The 22195-nt window shown below is 56.7% G+C and overlaps 7 protein-coding genes across 7 annotated transcripts; 1 reads left to right on the top strand and 6 right to left on the bottom strand.

Moving 5' to 3' along the window:
* Positions 1 to 2524: 2524 nt before the first annotated feature.
* Positions 2525 to 4114, bottom strand: GGS23DRAFT_243634 (uncharacterized protein). Its single transcript, XM_051512191.1, has one exon. The coding sequence runs from the start codon at positions 3892 to 3894 to the stop codon at positions 2872 to 2874; it is 1023 nt and encodes a 340-aa protein (XP_051369002.1). The 5' UTR covers positions 3895 to 4114; the 3' UTR covers positions 2525 to 2871.
* A 475-nt stretch (positions 4115 to 4589) lies between these two features.
* GGS23DRAFT_243768 (uncharacterized protein) lies at positions 4590 to 5502 on the bottom strand. The gene is made up of 4 exons (XM_051512192.1): positions 5466 to 5502; positions 5169 to 5397; positions 4842 to 5099; positions 4590 to 4755 (listed from the first exon to the last, which is right to left on the bottom strand). The coding sequence occupies exons 3-4, from the start codon at positions 5068 to 5070 to the stop codon at positions 4652 to 4654; spliced, it is 333 nt and encodes a 110-aa protein (XP_051369001.1). The 5' UTR covers positions 5071 to 5099; positions 5169 to 5397; positions 5466 to 5502; the 3' UTR covers positions 4590 to 4651.
* Positions 5503 to 6563: 1061 nt separating this feature from the next.
* GGS23DRAFT_599660 (domain found in IF2B/IF5-domain-containing protein) lies at positions 6564 to 8451 on the top strand (the record flags this gene model as incomplete). Its single annotated transcript, XM_051518955.1, has 3 exons — positions 6564 to 6590; positions 7353 to 8202; positions 8282 to 8451. The coding sequence occupies 3 exons, from the start codon at positions 6564 to 6566 to the stop codon at positions 8449 to 8451; spliced, it is 1047 nt and encodes a 348-aa protein (XP_051369000.1).
* Positions 8452 to 8885: 434 nt separating this feature from the next.
* GGS23DRAFT_581979 (heterokaryon incompatibility protein-domain-containing protein) lies at positions 8886 to 12162 on the bottom strand. Its single transcript, XM_051517216.1, has 2 exons — positions 11532 to 12162; positions 8886 to 11446 (listed from the first exon to the last, which is right to left on the bottom strand). Exons 1-2 carry the CDS (start codon positions 11756 to 11758, stop codon positions 9286 to 9288), a joined length of 2388 nt encoding a protein of 795 aa, XP_051368999.1. The 5' UTR covers positions 11759 to 12162; the 3' UTR covers positions 8886 to 9285.
* Positions 12163 to 14805: 2643 nt separating this feature from the next.
* GGS23DRAFT_599658 (P-loop containing nucleoside triphosphate hydrolase protein) lies at positions 14806 to 18084 on the bottom strand (the record flags this gene model as incomplete). The annotated part of the gene is made up of 1 exon (XM_051518954.1): positions 14806 to 18084. One exon carries the CDS (start codon positions 18082 to 18084, stop codon positions 14806 to 14808), a length of 3279 nt encoding a protein of 1092 aa, XP_051368998.1.
* Positions 18085 to 18381: 297 nt separating this feature from the next.
* Positions 18382 to 19707, bottom strand: GGS23DRAFT_581970 (alpha-L RNA-binding motif-containing protein). The gene is made up of 3 exons (XM_051517215.1): positions 19527 to 19707; positions 19394 to 19462; positions 18382 to 19310 (listed from the first exon to the last, which is right to left on the bottom strand). The coding sequence occupies exons 1-3, from the start codon at positions 19611 to 19613 to the stop codon at positions 18915 to 18917; spliced, it is 552 nt and encodes a 183-aa protein (XP_051368997.1). The 5' UTR covers positions 19614 to 19707; the 3' UTR covers positions 18382 to 18914.
* Positions 19708 to 20195: 488 nt separating this feature from the next.
* GGS23DRAFT_243586 (uncharacterized protein) lies at positions 20196 to 21479 on the bottom strand. The gene is made up of 2 exons (XM_051512190.1): positions 20559 to 21479; positions 20196 to 20467 (listed from the first exon to the last, which is right to left on the bottom strand). Exons 1-2 carry the CDS (start codon positions 21156 to 21158, stop codon positions 20384 to 20386), a joined length of 684 nt encoding a protein of 227 aa, XP_051368996.1. The 5' UTR covers positions 21159 to 21479; the 3' UTR covers positions 20196 to 20383.
* Between the last annotated feature and the right edge of the window lie 716 nt (positions 21480 to 22195).

Raw genomic sequence — 22195 nt, 5'->3', positions numbered from 1 at the left:
AGCATTACGGTAGCTCCGTCCCACGGCCTGGGGCAGGCACCCCTCTGCCGCTTCTTTCTTCCCGTGCTGCTTCCCGCTGCAGATGCCGACAGTACTACAGATGCAGGTACGTAGTGATAGGACGTCCTGCCTTCGCTCCGGGAATACGATAGATACCATACCTACCTATAGGTATGTAGTAGCGCCCGTGGAACAACCACAAAACAAGGAAGAGATATTACACACTCGGAGGGTTATGTGCATCAAACAGGGCGCCAGCAACACGAGTTCCAATGTTTTACGGCAACATTCGACGAAGCTACACAGCCGGTACCGGGGGGTGGGGTGGGCGTAGCGATCGGCCGGAGTAGGATGGAGTCGTCTTAGCACGATTAGCGAACGTCATCCTGCGAGTCGAAGGCCCGCCATGCGGTACTGGGGCTCCACTTTCTTAAATCGACTCCCCCGACAAGGAGGGAGCCGGGAAGGGACGAGAGAAAGGGATGCCACAAGTACCGAGAAGAGGTAACTACCTAGATATTAGAAAATTCGCGTACACAAGGGAATGTATAGGTATCTCAGGTACCTGTGTAAGTTCCACCGTAATCTGTCTTACACACAAGCGCATACCTGCCTATAATACCTGCCCAGGTAGATACCTAGCCTAAGCTACAGGTACCTATCAGACACCTTTCACAAACAGGTGTTACGTTAGATAGGTAGGTACCTGCGTAATCAATCCCGGAGGTGGCACCCCCTAAGCCATCATCCCCTACCCGCTATAAACAGGAGATGAAGAAGGGAAACAAGCAGCCCCCCCGGTCTTCGAGAATATCTCATTGTGACTAGCCCGGCTCCTATAAAGGATTTCGCTATTCGACACCTAGCGAGGCTCGCCAACCCGGGTTGCGCAAGGGTCACCGCATGGATGCGTGGCCCCGGGTCCCGTTATGATCGTAACCTTCGGTAACTTCCCGTCCTACCACCGGCTAAGCGGCGTGGGGTTGCTGCCGGATTCAACTCAGATGCCTACCCAGTGTTTATCTGCGCTGTATTTATGAAAAGGGCCGCTGGCCTGCATCACTTCTCTCTCTCCACTAACAACAGGTAGCTCCTAACACCTCTGCCGAGAAACAAACCCGATCATCATAATTTCTACAGGCCTGGCACCTCTCCGCGGTGACATCTACGTCGTGACACGTCCGAGGGATCTATCCTCGCAGAGACTCGAATAATTATCTCGAGAGACCCGATCCAGGGTAGGTGGCTTAGCTACCCATGGCGCGACGTTGTTGAACATGACAGGAGGCGGTTATTAAACAGACGAACGTTGCCCAGCTCAAACTCTCGCCGTCGCGTTTCGTCGCATTTAGTCGCCCGGTTTGTTCTTCAGGAGTGGCTGTCGAAAAATACCACACGCAGAAGGGCCCGGGGTCACGGCGGCTCCTAGCGTGAGGACTAAGAGAACGGGTCTAGCGAAAACCCGTTGTTTCTCGACCCGAGAATCAGCCCGCCAAGCGACCCGAGTTATCATTTCTCGAACTTGTTCCCTTGCGGGTCTAGCCTGGTCTAGGCGTTTGGCAAGGAGCGGTGGCTACCGGGGCTTTCCTACATACCTATCTCTAAACCGGAGAGAACACTAGGATCCCGGAGAACCATAACTGCGATAGGCACGTTGCTACATCGATGTGATAGTCGCGGAGCACACCAAGCCTACCTGCATACCTTAGTTACCTAACCTAGCTTACCCTAACGCTTACTTAGCCGGTGAACTGCGTCTGGGCCGGCGTGAAGAACCGTAGTAGCGCCAAGGCACAGGCAACGCGAGGAACCCGCTAGACGCCGACATCCTAGCACGGGGCAGGTTTTTTTTTTTTTTGAATCCCGTCTCGTCGTGGCAAAATACGTGGAAAGACACCGGGGTCGGCCGCTAAAGGACGAGAAGAAACCAGGACAAAAAAAGGAGAAGGGGGGGAGGGATCTCCAGTACGAATGCGTACCTAAGCCTGCGCAGCCCGGGGACCGGCTTTCATAACGATGCGACAAACGACGCCGCACTTCCGCCGCGCGCCACCCCTGTCTAGGCTCAGCCAAGAGCCAACAGGTACCTATCCGGTCGACGGGGGTGTGCGCCTACGCCGTCGTCCTTTCCGCCCGCCCGGCCCCCCGTCGCCGCGGCCCAGTTTTCGAGGTTGAAACAAGCCTCGACGATCCTCATTACCCGTGCCTCTCGCGGAGTTCCCAGGTCGAGGGAGGCTGGGGGGGGCTCCCTTTGGAGCTAGATCGGATCATAAAGACCCCTTTGTCCTCAGAGGCGTCGTGGTAACTTTATTTGTTCGAGGAGTCCGCGAAGGCCATATATATATCCCTTGTGCGAGTTCGTACAAAGGACATTATCCCTCATCACGTATTGCTGTCTACTTATGCTGAAAATGCATTACACGTCGTTTGTGTGAGATGTGCCTCACAGGGGTGTTAGCAATAGGTGGCTTCAACCTGTGTAAAACAAATATCTACTTCCAAGTGGTAGTAAGTAAGGCTAGTCCGCGAACCTCGTCAAGTTTTTTTTGTCGTGTGACACTTCAACGCAACGTGGATGGAATCGTTGTCGCCGGATATTATAGTCAGCAGTTTTAACGCCTGTTTTCCGTCTGCACGCATAAGCAAGAACCCTTTTTACACGCTCCAAGATTGCTCACTTCTTAACTTCTATATAAATTCTATAATCAATGGTATATCCAGAACGACAATTCCCCCCCGATCTGCAGCGATAACGAGCCTATGTCTTCCCACAAACCTCGTATACCTGTCTGTAAGAGATGTAGCATTTACTCGTTACTCGCGCCCCCCCGGGGTCCCGACTCATCCCGCGTCTCACCACGCGCCGGCGCTCTAGGGCCGCTCGAAGCCGGCGGCCGAGACCCGGAGCTCGGCGAGGTGGTGGTTGAGGTCGGCGATGTAGGCGGGGGAGTCGCGGACGGCGCAGGTGCAGAGGTAGGCGGCGCTGTGGGCGGCGGCGCGGGCGGCGCGGAAGGCGCGGGGGATGCGTGCGTTGAGCACGTCGATGCGCTCGGCGAAGTTCTCCTGCCCGGCCCGCCACGTCCCGTGCAGCAGCGCCTGCTCCAGCCCCCGGAGCAGCGCGTCCAGCTGCGTCGCGTCGTCCCACGCCGCCGCCAGCTGCCGCCCCAGCCGCTGCACCTCCGCCGGCCACAGCACCGTGCCCGTCCGCGACATCCCCCGGTGCCGGGCCGTCGAGAAGGACAACTGGATCCTCCCCAGGTACTTGTACAGCAGGTACAGCCCCCGCGACGCCTTCATGACGTCGAGGTAATCCTCCGTCGAGGCCCCTACCGGGGGTCTGTCGTGCCGGAACCCGTCGTAGGATTGGTCGCAGGAGCACTGGTTGCAGGAGCAGGGGTTGCAGTAGTAGTACTGGTCGTCGTAACTGCTAGAGTGTTCCCGTGGCGTGCCACTGCCTCTTCTCGTGTGATGGCTACTGCTGCTGCTGTCGGTACGGTGGTGGCGGGGGCGGCTGTGACTGTGGTCGCGGCTGCGGTGGTGGCTACTGGTTTGCGTGTGGTGACGACTGATTTCCGTGTGGTGACTTTTGTTGGTGCGGTGGTTATCGCCGTGCGAGTCCTTGCCGGGGACGTTGGTGTGGCGGTTATCGCCGCGCGAGTCCTTGTTGCCGACGTGTCTGTCGTACGCGGCGCGCTGAGATAGATCGCCCAGGATGGTGAAGGCCTCGTTGATCTGGCTGGCGCGCATGTTACTCTCTGGCGTGTTGCCTGCCTTGTCTGGATGCTCCTTGAGAATTGCTTCTCGGTACGCCTTCTTAATCTCGGCACTGGTCGCCCTCCTGTCGACCTTGAGGGTCGCGTATAAATCGTACTCGGGAAACGCTTGGCGAGGCATGATGTCGAGAATTGCTGTGTTGAGTCTTGATGGTGATCATAAGCTCGAGCTTGGGATACTCTGGGATCACCTTTTATACCTACCTGCCGACCCTGCGACGGTTTCTTGATATAACCGTGTTCGTGAACTAGTGCCTTGTCGAGTTCTATGGACTTCGGCCGTTGCTTCTCTTCTCCTTTTTCTAAGGGCCTGGTTGAAACAACGACCTCTTTGTTCCTAACTATTGTTCGGTCACGACGAAGCAGAGACAATGAATTATATATCATTACGATCGTGGCGCCTTTCCTGGCGACTGGTTAGGTACGCCGAGGGTCGTTACGATAAGACTGGTAGTGACATAGGTATAGTAACCGTCTTAAATGCGACAGATGCGGAATGCACGTTGTTTTCGAAGTAAGCTGTAGGCTCCTGATTATCCGTTTTCAACGAGAAGGGGCAGATGGAGACTATCGCGAAGTGTGTACTCATATATTATAGATACACTTACAGAGTCCTCGGCCCGGCTACGAGACACCGTATACTCACTATCGCGGCTCCATTCTCGATTGATAGCCGGAGCCGCAAATGTGCTTGTATTTTCAGCGTTCGAACCAATTCTGCTATTTCCAGCGGGGCCGGCGCTGCATCCACGTAGATGCCCGTCTTTACATCAACACTTGGGCTCGCCTTTCAGCCTGCTAAGGAATCGGGAGGGGAACGCAAGCCAAGGTAGGCAATATGTGCAGGCTTGTTGGGTAGCCGTGGCTGGTGTGTCTCTTCACAGAGTCGCCGCTGCCCCCGCGGCGCCGGCGGCCTTAAATGCTGTCTTGTTCGTCCATCTTATCTCCACGTTGTGCATCCATTCCATGTACCGCGCCCAGCCTATTTGATAGAGGGGGTGCTGTCAGACCGTATATCCACTTTTGAACCCCAAAAAGAAGATGCTAGGACAGGGGAAAATGGCATACTCCAGTAGGCAAACTTGCGGCCGAGATACTTGCCGGCGAAGGGGACGAGGATCATGGTGAGGAGTAGCTGAACCTGTTCAAGGCTCTGCTCCCACTCGCGCTGGGCGTCGTAACCGTCCTCGGATACGAAGCTCTCGGTGGACGTGGAGGGTAGGGAGTCGACATCGTCGTTGTCGTCGTCATCGACGCCCGGGACGTCGGGGATTGTGAAGGAGTCGGAGAGGGACATGGCTCGCCCTGCTCCCTCAAGTGTGACGACTACGGCGGCCCCGAGAGGCTCGTTGAGGAGAAATGGAAGAAGGGGAGGGCGATCGGAGGGGGGTTTACGTCGTATGAGAGTAGCGGACTAGGCGGACGCGGGCTTCTACTTGCTAATGGATCCGATGCATTGGAACCTCAGCGAGCCTGTCTGCTGATAACGTGGCGCCGGGGGTTGAAATACGAGCTTGCAACAGATACGGAGCCCAATCGGAAGATAGCTGCGAATGGTGTCGGGTGTAGCGAGGTCGGGCGCGAGGTGCGGTCTGGTCGAGGTTGATGTGTTACTAGATCTGTCCTTCGTTCAACCGTTGGCGGTTGTGATGGTTATCGCAATCGATAGGCCAGACAATATCATGCTCTTACCTACGGGTGCTGAGGTACTAAGGTACCTATAGCTACCTAGGAGGTAGGTGCGTAGGTACGTCTTAGTGAGGGGAGTAGGTGTAAGAGGTACCTTAGGTTTCTGCAGCTTGGGCTCCTATTGGCTCCCACCTAGTGTATGTACCTCTCGGTGAATGCAACTCTAGGAGGTAGGTACCTAAGGTACCTACCTATATGCAGTACACTCTCTAGGTAGGTATGTCCCTATATCAGGCACCATTGAGGCGGCTGACATTGGTGGTTACATCTTCATAAGCAGACACCGGACACGGCAGCACGCAGTAAGCAGCTACCTCCGTTACACCGTATGGCGGCCAGGTTGCGTAGGTAAAGTTGGTGGTGGGAACAAGGTCGGTACCTCGTTTGGCCAGCTGGCTAGCCGAGCTGAGTGAGTCGTAGACGTGATAGATAAGCCTCCTACCTTTACTTGCCTATAGAGGGTATCGTACCGAATATAGACGTAGGTACGTACCCATCAGGCGGGCACCGCAGGCAGGAGGAAGCTGAACCTCTACATAACTACCTGTGGGACGGGGCGAGACTGGCGAACAAGGACTTATTCACCCCTCCTCCCATCGTATTATAGTGGCCCAAACGTCATCGCATTGGGTTTCAGTAAACCGCGCCCTTTCTCTTTTTTTCTTCGATTTTTATTCTTCCCTCTCTCACCGTGATCTCGCCTCCGTATCGTTTCTTCCCATTCCATCCATTCCCAGCCGAGACGACCTTCCCACCGCCCCGCGACACATCCGAGTCGGCATCGTCGTTGTCAGTTCCCGTGTAAACGTCTCGTCTCTGGGTTGTCGACGAGTTAGCAGCAAGTCACCCCAACACCACCACCACCACCACCACCACTACCACCTACTACTACTACTACTCTCTTATTGTCGAGGCTATCGTCCAGCTGCAGCCGCACACGCAGACCCCAGTTTTCGGGCATCGGTCACCGGATCTAGAAGTCACGGTTCAGGCCTGGCCGCTTTCTAAGGAACTTGGGGACGGAAAGGAGAAACAAGATCGAGAAGGTTGCGTTTAGTACCCAACACCTAAGTAAGATATATCCGGTCAGGGACAGGCAAGATGGATGCAGCCGAGGCAGACAATATTGTAAGTTCCAGAAGAGCTTTTTCTTTTCTTTTCTTTCGACATACACGGCGCCCTATTTGTTTTTCTTGTTGCTATGTTCCTGTCCCCTCAGCTTTTCGGAATCCGGGATCCGGGATCGCATGCTGAACGCATTTTGTTTGGGGTCTGCCAATTTCACCGGTGACGTTCCCGCTTCCAGCCTCCCCTTCCGCCAATTCTCCATCTCCTGTCATCCTACTTATACCACGCCCCATCCACGTCACCTTATCCCCGGGCTGTCCGCGGTACCTGGGCGACAGCACAACCGAGTAGTGTGCTGGTTGTACCTGGGCCATGCCCTAGATTACGTAAGGCACCTCTCGCTATCACCCCGCCAAGTTGTCGCCCCTCCGCGGATAGCGCTAGTCCGTCCTGGGCTAGTGGCGTTGGCCCCTCCGATCCGTCTGTGGACGTTCCTGTTTGCCCCCACCAAATGAGGCCCCGACTCCCGATGGCCACATTGAAAATTCCGAGACACAAGGAGGAAGAGTCAGAGTCATCATCGGATTTAGTATATCCTTCGCTTGGCATATTGCACCTGCTTTTCTCCCTCTCTCCCCCACAAGACTACGTATTCCACCCTGAACACAGCATAATACACTCTTGAGAAGCCGACGGCACCATCGGTACCGACGACCTTCCTGTTAGTTTCATACTTTTCACCTTTCCGCTGCTCAGGCAGAGCCCACTCAACATCACCAAGTCGATGTGTTATTTCTTGGCGCGATTCTCACATCCCAGCAGGACCAGCAGGACCAGCAACATCAACCGTTGCCCGAGCGCAGACAACGCAAATCCGTCGTCTTCAATTCCGAGGCCCTCGTAGTCGAAGCCGACGGCAAAGTTACCACCATGGCATCCGAAGACACCAAGGACACCGCCCTATCCCATACTCCCCGTACGCCGCCGCTCTCTGCCGCTCTTGGCGCCTTTGCTGATGCCAGAGAAGCACCTGCCGAAGAGGACGCCCCCCTAGTGGAAGATGGCGGCCTCGATTTGCTAAAGAAAAAGAAGAAGAAGGTCAAGAAGGCGGAAGACGGCGAAGGAGGGGAGGCGGATGGCGCCGCCGATGGTGCTGCAGACGGTGGCGGTCTGGATCTAACCCTGAAGAAGAAAAAGAAGAAGAAGGCTCCCAAGGCTGGCGAAGGTGACGACTTCGCCGCCAAGTTGGCAGCTCTCGATCTGGAGAAGGACGGCGACGCAGATGGTGCTGAGGCCAAGGTCGATGACCAAGCCGGTGATATGGACGAGGGCACCGGCATCTGGGGCCACGACGAGACCAAGCTCATCAGCTACGACTTACTTCTGGGTCGCTTCTTCAGCCTCCTGGCCCAGAAGAACCCAGACCATGCCTCCAGCGGCTCGCGAAGCTACAAAATCCCGCCTCCGCAGTGCTTACGTGAAGGCAACAAGAAGACTATCTTCGCAAATATCCAGGAAATCACCAAGCGAATGAAGCGGAGCGAAGAGCACGTCACGGCATACCTCTTCGCCGAATTAGGTACGAACGGCTCAGTCGACGGAAGCAGACGGCTGGTCATCAAGGGACGATTCCAACAGAAGCAGATCGAAAACGTCCTAAGAAAGTATATTAGTGAGTCATCAAAGCCAACCCCTGCCCCCCTTGATTTTATATGTGGCGTCTCTGGACAGCGGAACTGACTCGGGGACAGTCGAATACGTAACTTGCAAGACCTGCAGATCGCCTGACACAGAACTCAACAAGGGAGAGAACCGTCTCTACTTCATCACGTGCAACTCGTGCGGATCCCGGCGGTCCGTCACCGCCATCAAGACGGGTTTCTCTGCCCAGGTCGGCAAGAGAAAGAAGCTCCAAGGCTAAGCTGGGTTTCTCCGTCCGAGCTGAGCGAGTCTCCCCTCCCGTTGGCTCCTCGCACGATTGGCTCGATTTTGTGGGTTTCCGTTCTCCGCGCTGGGTTGGGGGGTTGGGATCATCAATGCCATCAGGCAGTATATGTATGTAGAGGATGCGTCGAGGGAGGGTAGAAGGCCATTGTATTGAGACTGAGAACGAGTAGATTTTGAAACCCACCCGCGGTTGTAGTGAAGTTAATCAAAACCTGGAAAAGCCAAAGTGTCTCACGAAATGGCGCTGTGCATTACTCACTAATACTGCTGTATCTACTTGTAACCCAGACCGAGTATACACTCGTTACTTGAATTGTCTGCTTGCCCGTAAGCAGGTAGGTACCTGCCTAGGCACGACGCTCAGTTGATAGAGACGGGTGCGGACATGAATACGGATATGGCCTGGCGTATATATACGTATATATATTAGATGTACGTAAACAAGTCTATATGCCTCTTCTCAATATACATCTCTGCATGTAAAAACACTGCGAGTCGCTGATCACCAACTGCGCCACTGGGAATAATACACATGAGCGGTGGTGTAGCATCCCGCGAGAGAGGAAAAGGGACTAAGAGGGGGGGGGGGGTATCTTAACCCGTCTACTCTATCTGCGCGCCTACCCGATCCATTCATATGCCGCCGCTATGCATCCGCCCGCCAGCCCACCTATCCATGTGTGCGCGCCCACGGCCTGGGCACAGTAGGAACGTAGGCATATATATATGCTGCGCGGCATCCGGGTTGCGCCTCCCCGCTCTCTCTCTCGCTCTCTCGCCGCCGTTGTCGTGTCGCGCGCGGCCTCGGCTATTCGGCGGGCGCCTGGACGTTCACCGTGGGCACGCCGTTGAGCAGGGCCGAGGAGGACGGGGGGGGCGCGGGGCGTCCGGGGAGCGGCTCGCCGGGGGCGCGGATGACGATGTCGATGATGTCGACGGGCTGGCTGCGGTCGTTGTCGATGTACATGCGCTCGGCGACGATGCGCACCGTGGGCACCGTCGGGTCCGGCTCGTAGTAGGGGCTGTTGGCCGCCTCGCTCGCCGGCACGACGGCGCGCGAGGCCTCGGCCGCCTCCGCCGCCGCCGTCTCCGACGTCATCTCCCACGTGTCGGACGGGTACGCCATGGCGTGCCGGTGCGGCGCCGTCTTCCAGTTGTCCCACAGGTAGTAGTACGCCTGCCGCCCGTCCCGGAAGCGCGGGCGAGCCCAGGGCGGCTGCGGCCGCGGGGAGCGGGAACGGGCGCGGGTGAAGGAGGAGGAGGAGGAGGAGGGGCGAGGGGGGGTAGGGCGGAGCGGGAGGACGGCGGTGGTGGTGGTGGTGGCTGCGGTTATAGCCGAGCTGGCCCAGGACCGCAGTCGGTCTCGTTTTCCACCGTGGTGGTGGTGGCGGTTGCCAAATATCCCCCCTTTTCTTTCTGGGCTATCAGTTCTTCTCCCGCCTTTCTCTATATACTGACCTCCACTACCGTAGTTGGTATATTCGTGGCCAACGTCGTCTCCGTCACTCTCGTCTCCCTTAACCTCTACCACCTCTCTGTGCTCCGGCTCCTTATCCTTCTCGAGTTGCCTATCGTAACGGGCCTGCTCCGCTTCCGACCACTCTTTCGCCCGCTTTTCATCGCGCTCCACATCCACCGTCATCAGCGAGAAGTGCAGACTGCCTAAGTCGCCACCGCCTTCATCGACCCTGTCCATGCGGGCGATAGCGAGGCCGAAGCCGGCCATCTTGCTGTACTCGAAGGTAAGGCAGACGATGTGGCCAGGCTGGGGGGGGCTTCGCGCCTTGATGACACCATCGTCGATAGAGACGTCGACTTCGTCGATAGCGATGGATGTCGCGCATGGTACGTGGGTGACGAATCGGCGCAGGATGATGTCCCCGGCGCTAGGGCGGTACCGGGGCTGGCGCTCGACAACGATCTGCGAGCGCCAGCGTCCTAGGAGGTCGTAGTGAACGGACGGCGTCGAGATGAGCTCGTTGACGACGACCTCGCGCGTGCGACCGTAGAAGCCTCCAGTGCAAATGAGCAGCGGGATCGTGACGTACTTGAAGACCTCGTCCTGACGGCCGCACACGAGCACTACTATCGATACGCGCCGCAGCCGGAAGATGGGCAGGCTCTCGTCGAGACGGCACACGGCAAACGGCGGGGTGGCCCCTACTAAGGGCAGGTCCAGGCGCGTTGTGCGGCCGACGATGGTCGGGGCCGTCAGCGGGAAGTCCCAGCGCCGAAAGAACTTCTTAGCCTCGCGGTAGCAGATGAATTTGCCGGATTGCTTGAAGTCATGGGGGCTCTGGGCAAGAAATCCAAGGAGGGATTCGTCATCCTCGTCTTCGTCTTCGTCGTCTTCGTCGTCATCTTGCCTACTCTTCTCCCTCAAGCTGAGCGGCTCGAGGCCGTTGAGCTGGTTCTCGCCCTGGGCATGTTTGGAAAACTGCGTGACGACCTTACCCCACGCGAACAGGGTGTGATCCTCGGGGTAGGCCTTCATGATCTCCTCCTGCAGACGCTGGAATGCCTTGGGGCCCTCTCCGTAGATGAGGGGCATATTGACGTCGAAGATACCAAGGAGGCAGTAGGCGATATCCTCATCGCGTGAGGTCTGACGGCGCGAGGCCCAGGACATGCGCTGGGCGACGCTAGCGCGGTCTATGTTGGCGGCATCGAGGTAGGTTTCCTCAATGCCGGTGATGGCGGCGATACAGGACGAGAGCTCGGCCTTGGTGCCTATCTGCTGCCACCCGGCGGAGTAGAAGACGACGGTGGAGGGGGCGATTAGCTCTTGCAGCGTCCACCCACGAGTAAACCAGCGGCTATTAGCCAGCTCCTCCTCGATCTCTTCTTTATCGAGGTCCTTAGGTACGTCGGGTAGATAGGCGTAGCAGACGGCGGCGCTCTTGTACCATCGGAACATGGAGTTGATGGACTCGGTCAGCTCGGCGCTGCTCGTCTTGTCTATGCAGCACCTGGGCGTCCTGGTTAGCTTGCTGATCGCGTTCCCGTCCTCGCACGCGTTGCATGCAGAGAGGTCTTGCGGACGGGCTTGCTCACGTGTCGACCCATGTCCACTCGAGGCCGTCCTTTACTGCCTGCTGGCAGCAGTAGTCTATCTTCTGGAAGCCCTTCATCTTCCGGACCTCGGAGCGGGGGAGGGTAAGCCAGTCCTGAAATGTTACCTCATCCTCGCCCCAGGTGTGCGAGAGGATGGCGTAGGCCGGTATCTCGGCGTACGAGATGAAGTGTCTCATCTCGCCGGTACGGGAGTTGAGGAGACGCATGTTGTGCAGGCTGCTATGCGACCAACAATTGGGGGCTGCTGTCTTCGGGTACCGACGGTCTGGGGAAGACGGAGAAAGGTCCTCTAGCTTCTAGCCAATCGAAGGTGGCACGCGACGTCTAGCGGCAATTGGAGAGATGCGATCCAGAAAGATCGATGCCACTATTCGCGGCACAACCGAAGAAAAAGAGGAGGTTAGCCGACTCGCCAGTTTGGCTGGCTGCCCTAGTATATATATGTGTAAAAGAGAGATGTCACAGCGAAGCGGCGGAGAAGCGACGGAATAGCACTCCCCTCTCACTGGGGGGGGGACCTGAAGATATTCATTCCGAGGCTGTCAACTGCTGCTTTTTTGGCCCCCAAGCAGCGACGTGGAGACGTAGGGAGGAGAGACGAGAGAATACACTGCCCGTGGACTAGAAGCTGGCCAAGACGAGACGCAGCGGACTTGCAGGGCCAGATCAGGAATGGTTGTGGCAATTAGCCCGTGAGGCGCCCTGGAGGATCGGGGGGCCGGTCTCCTGTCGGTGGCCTGAAGCAACCCCCCCCCCCCGGACGATGGAGTTTGGAGAAGAGTCCACCGCATCCATTTTTCGCCTCTTCTCTTCGGAACCGAGCACGAGAGGCTGGCTGTACAGCATCACATCGCGAGGAAGATCACCGTTCGTGGTTACGCGTCGTCTGCTAGTACCGAAGAAGTGGAAGAAGAGGAAGAGGTAGCAGGAGTTGGGTATGCAGGTAGCCCGCAGTGCAGGTAGGCGTGCAGCCCCGGTACCTACCTAAAACATCCCGTTGCAACCCTCGGCGGCTGAGGTTATACCCATCCTTGCCGTCTCCCGAGGTGCCTACGGTTTCTCGTATACTAGTAGGTCGATATTCATTATTCACCTACCTTGGACACACCCCCTACCAGAGGCAACGAGAAGTCGATACCACCCTACGGCGGTATACCTACCTACCTACCTACCCTAGGTGCCTAAAGACATGCGCCTCCAACCCTCTGAAACGGCGACGGCTACGACCCTGGCCGGTCCCGACACCTCCCCCATTCGTTAACCGCATGGCTGCAATGCTGCCATGCCATCAGCACTAGTCTCAGCTTCCCCGAAATCCTCGCCGCGAACCCTAGCCGCGTTATACCTACCAAAGGTGCCCTGACGATGTGCGTGATCGTATACGGAGAACAGCGATCTGAGGTTACTCGCCTATCATACCACGCCCGAAGCACAGCCCCGACGAGAGGAGGAAAAAAAGGAAGACGAGCGCTTACGACAGACACCAGCATAACGTGAGGTGGGGTCGGAAGGGCCTGATTACCAGACGCGCTCGCGGCATCGTCGATGCTGAGATAATCAACCTTATAGGTAGGTATCGCATACCTAAATTTAGACAGGTGGCTTACCCGCTTTGCGACACGCCTCGTCTCTGCATCTTAGCCTATATAGCCTATATACCTCAGCTACACCTCTTATACCTGTCCGCCTTGGGCTCCGAATTCGCACCTGACCTACCCTACCGCGAACTAGTTAGTATCTTGAGCGACGAGGCGGTAGCTTTGAGAGAAGAGACGCCTACGTAGTCACCTTCACCTGCTACGGATAACCCTAACCTCATCTTGGGTAGCATTTTTACTTTACTTTACTCCACCCTGGCTTCACTTTCGTCGCTTCACTTCACTTTCTTTACTTCACTTCACTTTCGTTACTTCACTTCACTTTCGTTACTTCACTTCACTTTCGTTACTTCACTTCACTTTCGTCACTTCACTTTCTTCACTTCACTTCACTTTCGTCACTTCACTTTCTTCACTTCACTTCACTTTCGTCACTTCACTTTACTTTCGTCACTTCACTTTACTTTCGTCACTTCACTTTCTTTACTTCACTTCACTTTCGTCACTTCACTTCACCTTCGTCACTTCACTTCACTTTCGTTACTTCACTTCACTTTACCCTAGCTTTACCCTGGCTCTGGCTCCGCGTCTACCTACTAGTAGGTAGTACTAGATAAGCGTGAGCCGCAGCAATCCCGCACTATTGCTCAGCTCCCGTAGCCCCGTCCCTGCCTAGCCCCCCCCCCTTCTTCTTCTTCTTCTCCCCACCCCCCTGAACCCCCTAGCTACTATACGTACATACAAATCACAAAACGGGGCCTCCCACGCGCGCATGTATGTATGTGCGTGCTACGTAGTGGGTAGCGACACGACTTGGCACCGAAGAGCAAATTTGCCTCCCCTCCCCAACCCCCCGCCGCCGCCACCGTCCCCGAGACCCAGCGACCCGGGCAGGCTTCGAGATTATGGATAGAGGCCCTGGGTCGAAAGGGGGGCCGGGCGTGAGCAGGACGACTTGTCTATTTCCCTACCTGCTTAACTCAGTTGCCTATTTACGTTACACACGTACCAATGCGGACACGATGCGGGCACCAATGCTTCGACATTAGTAGCAGCCCCAAAGGTTCCAGCCCCCTGGCGGAGAGGGAGGCTGGTGTAGAGAGCTTCTACCTGATCCGGTTAGAGTTTAGGGGCGAGGTTCAGGGGAGGGGAGGGAGAGAGAAGTCGGGCACATGGCGCGCAGCCTCACTGCTATTCCACTAGGACATCCAGCGTCGCCGCCCACGTCGCCATCGTTGTCGTCACCGTCATCGTAGTCGCCGACCCATTGACGTGGCAGCTAGCGTAGGCACATGACACAGCTTTGCGGTCAGCAGGTGACGGTATTTACACTTCTCTTTTCCCCCTCTCTCGTTTCGTTCTCCTTCGCAGGGCACCTCCCGAACCAGCCACACACTTAGTAAAAGGAGGGGGAAAAAAAATCCTCCCGTGGGTGGGCATTGCCCTAAGGAGCGAACCGGTGAGTTGGCAATGGCTTGGCTAGGCATGATTGAGACTGATATCCGTCGTCAATATGGCGTATCCCTGGATCAAAGCCCAGGATCTAAGACGCCAACAATAACTAACAACGCGTGAGCGCAAATCTAATGGGAAACGTATGTTATCGAGGGGTATCATTACAGAGGGGGTGCGAAACAAGAAGAAAAAGGGACACGTCAAAGCTCGTCCGTTTCCTCGTCGTCCGAGACCCAGATAGACAAGGACGCCTTCTGCGGCTTCGTGGGCACACCTGCCCCCCTCTGGCTGGCTGTCGCATCGTTAGGAGAGACGCCTTCGACCTTTCGCTGGATAGCTCGCGGGTCGGGTTTGGTGTCTCCCGTCTGAACCTCTTCGTCCTCCGTAACTTCCTCTTCCTCAACCTTCACCCCCTCCTCTTCCTCTTCCTCGTCGTCGTCGTCGTCCTCCTCCTCCCCCTCCCCTGTTCCCACGTCATCAGGAGCTGGGGTCTCTCCCTCGGTGCTGTCATCGGTCCTCTCGGGGTCCTCCGCCGGCTCGCTCTGACATCCGCCGTCGCCGCTGCCGCTCTTAAGCACCTCGGCGCGCCGTCTGTAGAACAGGTCAAGGTAGTTCCGCCGCTCCTCCTGGGTCATGCTCTCGACTGCCAGCGCGAACTCGGTCGCGCTCGGGAACCCGAAGGTCGCGGCCATCGTGCAGAACTGCCGCTGCCGCACCTCCGCCGGCGGGTTGTACTCGTACTCGAACGCCACCCGGCCCGCCGCAGCGCCACTGCCCTGACTGTCGAAGAAGAGCGCGAGCGCCGACGGGTCCGCGTCCTGGCTCGTCGCCATCTGCGCTTGCCGCGACAGCTCGTCCTCCACCTTCGATGTGCCGACTACCTCCGAGTTCTCGTGCGTGTATTCGACGCCCTCCGAGGCCAGGATCGCCTGGATCGGGTCGAAATGCTTCGGCTTCTGCTCAGCCGCGGTCGGCCTACTCAGCACGACGTCCTTGTCGTCGTCCTTAGTGATCAACGCTGCCAGCTGCTTCAGGCCGCCCGTCTCGTCGTCGTCGGCTTTGCCCTCCTTCTTGACGAACTGCTGCTCCTCTTCGGCGTCCTTCGCCGCCTTATCCATATCGATGTCTATCAATTTGACGCCCGCCTTGGCCTCGGCGATGTTCGTCTTGTTGACGATGTCCCGGAGGATGACTTGGTCGCCGTGGTACGTTAGCAGGTTTCTGATACCGAATATCTCTCCTTTTCGGTCGGCGTCCTGCTGCACTCCTTTGAAATAGCGGCGTTCGTTGGAGGCATTGTATCCGATGTTCGCTTGCTGCTGCTTGTAGATCTGTCGTGCGTAGGTGATCTCCTCGATGGTGCCCGTGGAGACGAAACGATAGACGTCGACGTCGCGGACTTGGCCTATACGATAAGCGCGGTCCTGCGCCTGGAGATCATATGATGGATTCCAATGAGGGTCCATGATAACGACCTTGTTGGCCGAGGTGATGTTGAGCCCAACGCCGCCGGCTTTGGTGGAAATCAGAAACACAAATTGGCCAGGGTCCGAGTTGAAATCGTCGACCACTTGCTGCCGCTCCTCGTAGGACAGAGACCCATCGAGATAGCTTACGCTGTAGCTCGTGTTGCTGAATAGATGCTGTAGGATTCGCAGCAGCCGAACGCTATGCGAGAAGACTAGGACTTTGTCGCCATTGGTGTGCCAGAATTTCAGAAGCTTCTTGAGAACTTTCCACTTCCCACAATACTCTGGGTTAGCTAGGCTCATTAGCGAGTCCCTACTATTGTAATGCGTCGCCCAGTTATGTGGCATGGCCACTTGCAGGAATCGGAGCTCGCGTTTATGTTTATCTAGGACATCGGAAGTCTGCGGGATGATGAGGTTGAGATGGTTCGATAGCTTTTGCAATGAATTGACGATCGGGAACACCATTGACTTCCACGATTCCCCGTCCGGAGTAACTTGGAAACAACACCGTCCTCGGGTCTTCCCCGAGCCGCACGAGCAGGAATCGAAGGCGGACCGGACGAAATTGACGATGTCGCTTCCGAGAACGTTTTCGTAAGCCTCCCTCTGGAGGTCGGAAAGTGGGCAAAAGACGACCTTGTCGGTCTTCTTAGGGAGCTGGTGCGCGATGAGGCTCTTCATCCGGCGCAGGAAGAAGCGTGGGAGCAGATTGAAGCGCAGCTTCTTCGCCGTCTTGCGAGCCTCGCTTAGTTGATGTATCGTCGCGTCGTGTGATTGTCCGATGGTCAACGGCTTGCAAATCGTATTCTTCCACTCTGCGATGGTGCCGAACTTCCCGGGGTTGGTCCAGTTCAGCAGGGCCCAGAGTTCCTCGTACTTGTTCTGGATCGCCGTCCCGGTCAAGCCGATCCTGCAGAGCGCGTTGACCTGGTTCATTGCTTTCGTGACTTCGGCAGTGATGGCTTTGATGGAGTGGCATTCGTCAGCCACGACAACATCCCAAGGCACCCTGTTAACCTGATCGTGGCCCTTCTTGTACGTGGCATAGGTGGTGATCATGACCTCGAGCCTTCCGGCACGGGCGGTATCGAGGACGTCGTCTTTGCCCGCGCCGTGGTACAAATCGGCTTCCCACCATCCCCATCTGTCGAGTTCGTTCCTCCAGTTTTGGATTAACGAGCCCGGGCAGATGATCAAGGCACGCGGGTACCAGTCATCATTAGCCCGCCGGAACTTCCTCATTCTCTTGGCATCGCGACGGTCGCCAGTCTTACCGAACACAGCTGTGAGAAAAGCGACTACTTGAACTGTCTTGCCGAGCCCCATATCGTCGCCGAGGATGCCGCCCTTCTGGTGCACGAATAGATCGTGAAGGAACCTGACTCCGTCAACCTGGTAATCGCGGAGATACTGAGCGATGGAAGCCGGGATAATACCAGCTGAATGTTCTAGCACGATGTCCTTATAGGCGCGGCACGGCTTGATGCCGCTCTTCTCGTCAAATTGTGGCTTCTCTTCCAGGTCCGCGAGTCGCTCGTCGTCCGAAAAGTAAACACCCGAATAGTCTGGAGGCAATCGCAGACCTTTTTCACGCAAGGTTTCACGATTCCGGTCAAATTGCAAGCGGCGATCTCGGATGTATTGAGGGAGCGCGTCTTCAAGAAGATCGGAGTCTGAGTAGGATTCGCTATCATCATTATAGCGAGGCTCTGTGCTTCTCAGTTTAACACCCTTAGGAAGTCGACCCCGACCCTTCTTCCCCCTGCCTCTTGTGGACGCGGACAATTTCTTGCTATCTCTCTTTCTTCGTTTCTTGGGCCCGCCATCGGCATCACTTGAGTCATCGCTCCACGTAACCCTGGTAGAAACCTTTGTTTGCGACTTGCGCTTCCTCGACGGCTTCACTTCAGTGGAAACGGAGGTTGCGGCGACGGACTCGGGTGTCGACTCGGAGGATTCGGTAGCATCATCATCTGAGACGATAACCACATCCGCAGGTCGGGCCATGTTTCTGAGCGGCATGCCGAAAACACGTTAATGTCACCCATGGTGTGTGTAGGTGGGACGTAGTCTGGTGATCACGGGCGGTGTTATTACGGACGCGTGGTGGAGTAACGTAGAAGAAAAAGGTGCTAGCATTTATCACATTTCATCGCGAAAAGCGAGCGGAAGCACGTGTGTATGAGTCACGTGTAATTACAACCGCTTATTTACAGTCACATGACTAGTCACAGGATATACCCAGGTACCTCTAGATCAACGTTCATTCACTGTACACCTACATTCTCCGTCTACGAGATGCGGCATGGGGAGCCCTAAATAGGATGAAAAGGAAGTAATCATTTCTCATAGGCGTGTAGGGGTTCCAAAAATAATTCTCCAAGGATATCACAATCCCAGAAAAAAATTTTCGGGCCAGCACCTGTTTAAAGACCCGACGATGTGGCGGATATCGACGATGGTGATTTGCGTAGGTATAAGGAAATAAGTCAAGATAAGCGTGGCGAGAGTGCCAGGAGAGTTAGGATCCGGAGAGTGTTTCTCTCATCCTAGACGCGCTAGAGAGTCTATACCTATAGTGCTGCTCATACGGGCTGTGACGTGCAAGCTAAAGATATTATCCCTTCAAAGTGAATTCTCTACCACAGGTATCCCAAACGCCATGCTATGCTGTGCGGAAGCCATACGCGACCTTTGGCTCTAGAAGAGCGAGAACAGGGTAGAGTGGGGAGCGAACAAACCCACCCACCAACTCCTGTCTCGCTCGTTCTCACCGCCGTCCTCTGTCCCCCTGCCCGCAGCCCCCCAGGCGGGCGAGGCCAGCAGCCGCTGGGCCATCACAGAAGCTCGAAGTCGTCGAGCTTGTCGCGGTACTTCATGATGTTGCGCTTGATCTTGCTGCCGGCGGTCCAGGTGACGAAGTCCTCGAGGGAGCGGGTGACGAAGAAGGCGGGGTCGGTGACGGTCTCGACGCCGACGCGGACGTGGCCCTGCTCGACGAGCTTCGTCGCCGCCTGCACCGTCTCGGCCATGCGCAGCCGCGTCATCACCACGGGCAGCCGCCGCCGCGCCATTGCCGACACCGTCGCGCCCTTCTCCACCGCCGACAGCTTCGACGCCGACGGCAGGATCCCCGCGTCGTGCAGCTTCTCGAGCAGCAGCTGCTCGTGCTTCCGCCGCACCGCGTTGTCGGGCGGTAGCAGGCTCAGCCGGTGCGCGAGCTGTCGTAGAGACTGGACCGGGTCGCTCGAGGTGAGCTTACGTTCTTCGGCGGTGGAGGGAGGTTGGGGAGGTGGAAATGTCTGGGTCGACTCACGCCGCATATCCGGTTGTATCGGTGGTAATCTTCTGGCTTCTGGATCATGTACCGTCGTATGACAGAGTGCTAGAGCGGAGCCAGTTCAGCAGGAGCACGCGCGCAGACGGCATCTAGGGACGAAGGGACTCACGTCTCTGTGGTCGTGATCCTGTTTCCAGGTGATGAAGTCCGTTTTCCGGAGCAAGCGCTCCTCGTGGTGCTTAAGCTTGCGAACCATGGCGCCTGTTGTCGTCGGCAGTCCGATATAAACCAATATCTGTCGTAGATATCGATTGTTGAACGTTCAGTTCATTACCTAGAAGGAATTGAGATTCGTCTTTTTCGGTTATCTTATCGGTGAATAGGTGTACCTACCTAGGTACCTATTGGATCCGTCATTGAAACGGAACGTGCGGCCCCTAATAAACGGTTGCTGGAACGGTGCCCCACCGTTTGAGATAAGGAGTGTGACCCAGACATGCCTAGGTTGGGAGCGATTCTATCTCTTCTAAACGTGCGCTCCCCTTTGCTTTCGCGTCTTTGGTAAGGGCCATGAGAGTGGATGGAAGAGGAGTGAAGGAGATAATCGCTGAAACACGTGTTGAACTCGAGAAAGAAACTTCTTTCTACCATACTATCGCGAGGGAAAACAGCTAGAAATAATCTGCCCCTTTTCTACTCAATGCCACAGCAGCGATGGGCATAGAGAGGCTCCCTCCTCGTTCTGGCCATGCACACATCCCATCGTCCCAGTACGCAGCTAACGCCTCCCCCTCCCCCTTTTCTTCATGGCTATCTCCTTCTTCCAACTCCGGCACTCCAAACCACCTTCATATACAAAACCTCCCCTTCGATCCCGACACCCTGATTCAGCATCCGGCCTATTTTCCGCCCTAGAGCTGCCGTGCACCTACGGCGAACTGTCGAGCCCCCAGAACCCAGAGCCCAGGTAGGCGAACTAGCCCCAGCCCCAGTGCCCGCTCCCTATCCGTAGGAGGAGGCGCGCGCTCAGGGCCATATCTCCTTGATAGCGCGGATAAGCTTGCAGTTCGTCTTGTGGTCCAGCTCGCTCCAGCCGCGGACCTGGCAGGCCTGTTTCCCCCGCGCGCCGCGGCGCCTGCAGTCAGCGCGATGCCCAAACCATAGGTATAGATGACAGATATAGACGTAACCGCCCACCTACCTTGCTGCAATACGCGACCGTGCCGCACCCGGTACACCGCATCAGCGACACTTTCTCTTCTCCCTCTCCCTCGTCCTCGTCCTTTCCGCACGCCCCACACCGCGTCTTCCGTCTCGCCCCTCCCCCCTCGCCGTCGCTGCCGCTCCTCTCCTCGTGCGCCACGGCCGCCATCACGGCGCCGACCTCGAGCACGCGCTCGAGCGGGGCGGGAAGCACGCGGACGGCGGCGCCGCCGCCGCGCGGGACGCGCACGACGTCCTTCTTGCCGCCCCCGCCGCGGGCCTCGCGCGCCGCCGCCGGCACCACAAGCGTGTGGCCGCGGCGGAAGCGCTTGCCCGCGCTGGCGCCGCCGCCCGCTGTCAGCAGATCGTGCGGCGCCGCCGACGACGACGAGGGCGGCGCGTCCAGGCCCCGGTGATCCCCGTCGTCGAACGTCACCGCGAACTCGGCCCCCGTCCGGTCTCGTACGATCAGCGTCGGCTTCGTGATCGTCATGTCCTCACGGATCTGAGCGAGGAGGAAAGGCGGGGAGGCGGGTGTGGAAGAGGAGAGCTCCTGGAAGGTGGGGAAGAGCGTGGGGTCGCCGAAGTTGGGCGCCATGATGGATGGGCCTAGGGTGCTTCCTGGAGAGTGCGGCGCGCGCGTTACATAGGCATAGGCATAGAGGTGTGTGTGTGTGCTAGGTATGACTGGTTATGGGGTGCATGCTCAAACAGTCTGTTCCCTTTTTTTTTCTCTTTGCAACGCAAGAAAAAGGGCGGGATGGATGAAAGCGTCCCGGATGTGTTCGATGCTACCCCGAGTATGGATCGGTCCCCTCGGAGTGTCCCGTGATATATCTCGATATACCTAGGGTTCGTGGATGAACGAGACACGAAGTTGGGGTTCATCTGGTGGAGACAGATCCAAAACGGACATTGTCGTGCGGGGCCACAAGCGTTCCCGTTTCGGGATCCGTAAGCATGAGAGGCCTACATCCTCCTGGGGCTTCGTCTTCGAGCCTCACGAGCCTCACTGTAGCCCTATACACACCTTCTACACAGGCATGCCCTTGGCTAACGATCCAATATGAACATCGTTCACCTACGAACCTGATATATTACCTGAAGGCAGTCTCCCCCCGTTTCAATACCTCCATAATTGCCAGGTTGCTTTGGCTACGTCCTTCCTACGCTAGGAACATAAAGCCGGCGCTATGATGCGGACGGGGGGCAGGCTGCCCGTCGCCGACGACATTGATGCTGTGAGGCCCTAAGAAAGTCACACGTTAGTTGCGATTCGACGGAAGCCCCATCCAGGGTATTAAGTCCTACATGATGTACCTGCACTCGGTAATCTACAACCAACTGCCCCGACCGAATTATCCCCGAATACTCGTGCCGTGACGCTCGTGACAAATCCGCGACTACCCCTGGCCACTTTGCCCCAGGGTTGCCATGTATATTGAAGATGGGCCAATTCCAGAGCTGAAGAGAAAACCAAACCACATTTGCCTCTCACAACATGGTACAATGCTCGATGAGAGTAATGCTAAACGCCATATATCCATCCGTGTGTTGTATCTATCAACCGGCCTGACGTCAAGGCCGCCTCACGTGTCCTTCTATTTGGTGCAAAACCGAAAACTCTCATAGTTC

Source organism: Durotheca rogersii (assembly GCF_024521655.1).
Source record: "Durotheca rogersii strain YMJ 92031201 chromosome Unknown GGS23scaffold_25, whole genome shotgun sequence".
NCBI classification, from domain to species: Eukaryota; Fungi; Ascomycota; class Sordariomycetes; order Xylariales; family Xylariaceae; genus Durotheca; species Durotheca rogersii.
The sequence above is the reverse complement of the archived record's forward strand: the minus strand, read 5'-3'. Positions and strand labels throughout refer to the sequence as shown.